Consider the following 7,500-nt stretch of genomic DNA (forward strand, 5'->3'; position numbering starts at 1 on the left):
GGGCACCAGTGCCAGGAAAACTTTCCAGGAGGGTGCCAGTGCCAGGAGAACTTTCCAGGAGAGCGCCAGTGCTGGGAGAACTTTCCAGGAGGGGGCCAGTGCCAGGAGAACTTTCCAGGAGGGCACCAGTGTCAGAAGAGCTTTCCAGGAGGGTGCTAGTGCCAGGGGAACTTTCCAGGAGAACGCCAGTGCCAGGAGAACTTTCCAGGAGAGTGCCAGTGCCAGGAGAACTTTCCAAGAGGGCGCCAGCGCCCAGAGAACTTTCCAGGAGGGGACCAGTGCCAGGAGAACTTTTCAAAAGGGCCCCAGTGCCAGAAGAACTTTCCAGGAGGGCGGCAGTGCCAGGAGAACTTTTCAGAAGGGCCCCAGTGCCAGAAGAACTTTCCAAGAGGGCGCCAGTGCCAGGAGAACTTTTCAAAAGGGCCCCAGTTCCAGGAGAACTTTCCAGGAGGGCTTCAGTGCCAGGAGAACTTTCTAGGAAGGGGCCAGTGCCAGGAAAACTTTCCAGGAGGAGACCAGTGCCAGGAGAACTTTCCAGGAGGGGGCCAGTGCCAGGAGAACTTTCCAGGATGGTGCCTTTAGATCGGATGTAACATACATATGCTTTCCAACCGAGGTGAGTATCAAATATTAGCTCCAAAAACTTTGTGTCATCTTGAAATTGGATTTGAATATCACCCAATGAGGTAATTGATTATGCTCAAAACGCTCTCTGTTCAGTATATAACTATTGTTGCTCATGTGAAAATAAAAAAAAATATCCCCGAAATAATGACCCTCATGATTGGTGCGCGTAGCACATCCATGTACCGCCTGCCAGAACAGAGGAGCAGCGAGATTATGTTTAATTTGCAAAAAAAAAAAAAAAAAAAAAAAAAAAACAATAGAGGGACGTGACTCGAATCATAGATAATCATTGTACATTATAATTTACAGACATTTACATAAATCTTATATTTTGTGTTTATTATTCATATCTGACCGCTATTAAAGCTGCAAATCAATCGTTTTCAATTTTTCCCTAACCAAAACCCGGTTTCACACTGTGGTCCACATAATTATTTTCAAAAGGGGTGGGGGGATAGGAAAACAAATGACCAGAAGTTTTGTTCTAATATTCATGGTTGAAATGGATAAAACACAAGACTGCGTGTGAGAAAAATATATCATATACATTATTTACAATAAACGAAAGTACACTAAATTTCCAAATAGAATGTACTTCCTTTTTTTGGAGACCTCTTCTATACATGACGGTAGTCATGCTAGAACTGAAGGGGAGGGTGGAGATTTAATAAATGGTTGTTATAGAACAATATCCGGGAACTTGTGCATAGATATTTGGAAGTTTTTGATTGGTTAAGAAGGACAGGTAATGATTATGTCATAAAAAAAACCAGTATAGCTGGCAAAAGCGAATGCAAAACATGTTTAACCAGAACTGTTGATATATAAACATAGAGAACCAACATTTATGTATAAGAAAATACCACGAAAATCATAAAGGAATCTGTGGAGGAGAGGCGCAAATCCTGGCAGTTGAAGCATTTTGAACATTCCTACCAGCCTGGTTTATCCGTGGATCATCTTAGCAACGTAAAGACGCCGGGAACACATACTTCAGGTGTAAGACATAATCCCGCCTCTGTTTTAACGCTTTTCTGTCGTATTCGCTGAACATTGGCGCTGGTTTTTCCCGCTTCACAGGAGAGAAAAAAGGGAGGGTGTTGGTATGTAAATTTCGTGGGCTATGTCTTTGAAGTTTTCCCCTGCCATGGAAAGACGGGATTTTGGAAATGAAAACGATTTTAGTTTTACGTCTGGTTTTATGTTACCGTCATATAAAAGGACTAAAATATGGTGGGAAATAATTCTGTTATGAATTCTTGTTTTGCTTCTATGTTGTTTGAGTCGTTTCTTTTTATAAAAGCTGAGGAAAAGGGGAAAAATTAAAGGAAAGAGATTCAGTCCTTAAGTGTATTGACATGGAATAAAAATTTATATGCAAAGTTAATAAATGTTAATGTAATGTTTATATGTATTTATACATTTACTAAAATATAAATGTAATATATATATATATATATATATATACATATGCTTTTATATATATATATATGTATATATATATATATATATATATATATATATATATATATATATATATATATTTATATATATATATATATATATATATATATATACATATATTTATATATATATATATATATATATATATATATATATATATATATATATATATATATGCATATATATGAGCCTATATATATATATATATATATATATATATATATATATATATATATATATATATATATATATATATATATATATATATATGTATATATATATGCATATATATATATATATATATATATATATATATATATATATATATATATATATATGCATATATATAAGCCTATATATATATATATATATATATATATATATATATATATATAGATAGATAGATAGATAGATAGATAGATAGATAGATAGATAGATAGATAGACTCTAGCATCATTAGTAACCCTATCTGAAGATTTGATAATATAAGGCAGAGTTTTAGCTCAACAATCGAGTGGAATAGCATTGTAAATGCAAATACGATAATTAAATGTCAACCACCCGACTTATTCCTTATATTTTTCCTCGTAACTGTTTCTATTTATTTTCTCAGTCTGACTCAATTTATCTCCTTAATAACATTGTAATATTTACAATGTTATATTTACCTTCAACAACGTAGTTGGAAGGAGGTTATGTTTTCTCTCCTGTTTGTGTTTTTGATTATGTGTTTGTGAACAGCTTCCTGGGAATAGTTTTAATCGTAGAGAAATGAAACTTGCAGGGATTAACTTTTATGTGAAAAGCTGGAAATTATCAAATTTTGGGGGGTAAAGGTCAAAGGTCATGATCACGGTCGAACAAAATGTCCAATTCACGTAATCAGTCATAAGTTTGGACCACGTTGTCCCAGGGACTTCAAACTGTGTTCATATTTGAGTGTATGAAAATCCATGTCAATTAATACATGTTAATATCAAAAGTCAAGGTAGAGCCAAAAGGTCGAGAAATAAAATGCCGTGGCGGAGGTCTACGCTCTACTGAGTGCCCCTCTAATTTGATATATATTTCCTTCACTTGCTTCTCTCTGATTTCAGCATTCTTACGGTCATTGATAGTTCAACATTTCCTGATTGTGGGTGACTATATACTGTATTTACCTGCATTCAGAAGGTCATGATTAATAGTTGACACTAGCGCAATTATATTCAGGTTGTTCAGGGATTTATGACTTGCGCTTTTCCGGCAATCATTAGAAGATCTATTTTAATTCTTTTGTTAGATTTTGGCTTGGAATTTTGGTTGTTCACTGGAAAATTTCATCTTTTTTTTTGCAATATTTGACCTGATTTTGGCATTGGTTTTACGTAAATTATATTGTATATTACAGCCTTTTTAGAGTTTTGGAAACATTTGGTAATAATTCTATCATTTTCTACGTTTGTCCTCCATTTGGACCCCATTTCATGTAAATTATCATATATATTACATTTTTATATTAGTTTGATGCCATTATTTCGCCCACTTTATCTTATATTCTGGATATTTTTATTTCATCTAACACATTTATTGTTATTAGAACTTATATACCAGCTAAACCAAATTCACTGCTCATATATATATATATATATATATATATATATATATATATATATTTATATATATATATATATATATATATATATATATATATATATATATATATATATATATACATATATATATATATATATATATATATATATATATGTATATATATATATATATATATATATATATATATATATATATATATTAATAATACCATAGGGCATTGCAATAGGTTTTAGGAGGCCATTTAGCTCCTATGTACAACCAGGATTTGAAAGCACATCAATTGATGCATGAACTAAAAGGTTGAAGAGGTTGGACAGGAAAATGGGAGAAAGGAAGAGAGAAGCGAATTAAAGCAAAATAATGAAAATGGAATGCAGCTAGAACTCCCAAGTATTTTGTTGGACTAGCCATCTCCAATCTTCCATATTCCATACTACACCCATTATTCTATGTTCCTGGGTTTCATATACTCCCAATACCTTTTCATTGGCCCCACTTCTCCAGTTTTATTCAAATTCAAAAACTATTCACAGATAATTTTCTTTGCAGTGGAGTACTTACATCTATTTTCTTTTTTGATCTTTGGTATAAAGATATTGAACAGATGGGGACACCACACATTTGTTTAATACATGCTTCAGCACAATACCTGTCACCCTGACCACCTAGCACTTTCGTTAGTTCCGTTATACAGTGATACCTCTGGATACGAAAGTTTCTGCTTACGAAAAATTCAGGATACGAAAAGTGATTCGAAGATTTTTATGCCCTAGTATACGAATAAAATTTCAGGATACGAAAACCTTACGAGATCCCAACTCTTCGCCGAGAGTAATTTTAAAAAGCACGTGCCGCCAGACTTTGAGCTTGGGTAGACTCACTTACAGCCTCCCGCTCACCCATTGGTTATCTCCCTACTCAGATGCTAGCTGACGCCATAAGATCCTGCTTTCCTATTGGTCGGCAACTATCCCAGGTTGCTTATGCACGGGCTTTCATCTCTCTCTCTCTCTCTCTTTTCGTTCTGACCGGGGTATCGTTAACAGACATTGTGTGCTTTCGCTTGTTTGATATAGTGTTAATATACAGTACATTCGTACGCCACGTGTTATCGTTATTAAACATTCGTTACTGTGCATTGTACTGTATTAGTGTTTACTATACATAGTACTGTATATAACGTACGTAGTGTATTATATTACGTATTACTGTAGCCATGGGTCCCAAGAATGTTGCCGAAGGAAAGAAGAAGAAGACGATGCTCTCGATGGAGACGAAACTTGAAATCGTAAAAAAGTACGAGTCTGGTATGCGTTTAAGTGCGATCGCCAAGGAGTATGGCCGGAATCCATCTACGATAGGCACCATCCTGAAGCAGAAGGCGGCCATCAAAGCAACGGCACCTTCTAAGCGCGTCTCCAACAAGAGAACCCACGTGCATGACGAGATGGAGAGGCTGCTTCTTGTGTGGATCAAAGACAAAGAGATCTCAGGAGACACCATCACTGAGACTACAATTTGCCAGAAGGCCTCCGCCATTTTCGGTGATCACGTGCGTTCTCAGGCCGAAGAAGGGGCAGGAGAAGGAACATCCCAGCAGGAACCCCCAGAGTTCAAGGCTGCTCGGGGGTGGTTCGAGAAATTCAAGAAAAGGACTGGCATTCATTCAGTGGTACGGCATGGGGAGGCAGCCAGCTCGGACACGAAGGCCGCCGAAGCCTTTGTTAAAACGTTCGACGAGTTGACTCTGCAGGAAGGCTACAGTTCGCAGCAAGTTTTCATTTGCGACGAAACTGGACTTTTTTTGAAGAAAATGCCTCGTCGGACGTTCATCACGGCGGAGGAGAAGAGGCTACCCGGACATAAGCCTATGAAGGACAGGCTTACCCTTGCTTTTTGTGCAAACGCCAGTGGGGACTGCAAGATAAAGCCCCTGCTGGTGTACCATTCAGAAAATCCCCGAGCCTTCAAAGCCCACAAAGTCATCAAGGAGAACCTTCCCGTGATGTGGAGGGCGAATGCTAAAGCCTGGGTAACGAGGCAACTTTTCATTGATTGGGTGAATGTCTGCTTCGGTCCGACTGTCCGAAAATATTTGGAAGAAAACCGCCTCCCTATGAAATGTCTGCTGGTGTTGGACAATGCTCGGGCTCATCCTCCTGGCCTCGAGGAATATCTTCTGGCCGAGTATTCCTTCATAAAGGTTTTATATCTACCGCCTAACACCACCCCTCTCCTCCAGCCCATGGACCAGCAAGTTATTTCAAATTTTAAAAAATTGTACACGAAGCATCTCTTCCAGAGATGTTTCCAAGTCACAGAGAGTACAAACCTCACTCTGCGTGAATTCTGGAAAGATCACTTTAATATCGTGATATGCCTCAAACTCATCGATCTCGCTTGGCAGGAAGTTTCGAGGCGTACCCTGAACTCATCCTGGAGGAAGCTGTGGCCTGATGCTGTCTCTGCACGAGACTTTGAGGTGTTCGGGAAGCCGAGATCGTTGACGATCCTGAACCCATTCAGCAGTCTGAGGTGGCTGACATCGTACACCTTGGTACGTCCATGGGGCTGGAAGTTAGCGCCGAGGATATAGATGAACTCATCGAGGAGCACCACAAGGAGTTGACGACGGACGACCTGAAGGAGTTGGAGACGATGCAAATGAGTGTTGTTCAAGAGCAGTTCTCTAGCGGTGATGAGGAGGATGGTACACCTTTGAAAACGGCAGACATTGAGGAAATTCTCGCATGTCTCCATAAAATGGCAGACTACGTCGAAAAGGAACATCCAGAAAAAGTTTATACCAACCGTGCGCTTCAACACTGCAATGACGTTTGCCTAACGCATTTTAAAAATGTGTTGAAAAGTAGGCAGAAACAAGCTTCAATGGATAGCTTCTTATTAAAGAGGCCAGTGGTATTAGTAGGCCAAGACTAAGGTGAAAGTGAAGAAAAGAAACAGAAAAGAGGAAGTGATGAAGAATTAGAAGGTGAAAGTGAATAAAAGAAACAGAAAAAAGAAAGTGATGAAGATGTAGAAGAGATTTAGAAAATATGAAAAACGTAGTAATAAAAAAGCAAAAAAAAAAAAAATTCAATTTGAAGTTTTATGTTACCGTTAAGTGTTAAAGTAATTTTTTCTTTCATTTTATAGTTTTCCATACGTAATGTTAAGTGTTAATTATTTCTGCCATTTTTTTATTTCGTAAAGTTTAAGTGTTAATGTGTTAAGTGTGTAAATTACTGTACGTAGTCTGTCACTTGTTACGTTTTCTGCCTTATGCCATCCTCCTCTGCCGCGACTTCGCTATCGGACATCGTCTCAATCAAAAGGTAAGTTTCAACTTTTTTGTTACACTAATTAATTGTAACCTTTTTTTCAGGGTATCAATCCTTAATTTAGGTTTACGTACAGGTAACAATACACCTTCACTGATCCAAATGCTTTACATATAGTACCGTAACTTTTATACAGTAGTAAAGAAAACGGACCGTTTTCTTAGGGCTTTGGGGGGATAACTAGGCTATAACTACATTATTGAATAATCTCATAGTGGTTTCTGGAATGAATTAGGCTGTTTTTAATGGTTGGGTTAATTATTGAATGATAGAAATGGCTGCATTGCATGTTTATTACTACAGTTTAGCGTGTTTATGGAAGAAAAGGTGTGTTTTCGTAAGGCTTGGAACGGATTAGGCTATTTACATGTAAAACGCGACTCAGGATACGAAAAAATCAGGATACGAAACCGTATCCTGAACGGAATACTTTCGTATCCTGAGGCATCACTGTATATATATATATATATAT

At 37.3% G+C, this 7,500-nt stretch overlaps 1 protein-coding gene across 1 annotated transcript in view; it reads right to left on the reverse strand.

Moving 5' to 3' along the window:
• Nucleotides 1-7,500, reverse strand: part of LOC137645131 (putative per-hexamer repeat protein 5) — a 44,022-nt gene that overhangs the window by 29,296 nt on the left and 7,226 nt on the right. Inside the window, exons 2-4 of the mRNA XM_068377966.1 lie at nucleotides 6,112-6,327; nucleotides 5,044-5,149; nucleotides 1-654 (exon numbers count right to left, since the gene is read on the reverse strand). The exon at nucleotides 1-654 is cut by the window's left edge and continues 184 nt beyond it. Of these exons, the coding sequence (XP_068234067.1) occupies nucleotides 1-654; nucleotides 5,044-5,149; nucleotides 6,112-6,327 (976 nt within the window). The remainder of the gene's footprint in view (nucleotides 655-5,043; nucleotides 5,150-6,111; nucleotides 6,328-7,500) is intronic.

Source organism: Palaemon carinicauda, chromosome 8, assembly GCF_036898095.1.
Source record: "Palaemon carinicauda isolate YSFRI2023 chromosome 8, ASM3689809v2, whole genome shotgun sequence".
Lineage (NCBI taxonomy): Eukaryota > Metazoa > Arthropoda > Malacostraca > Decapoda > Palaemonidae > Palaemon > Palaemon carinicauda.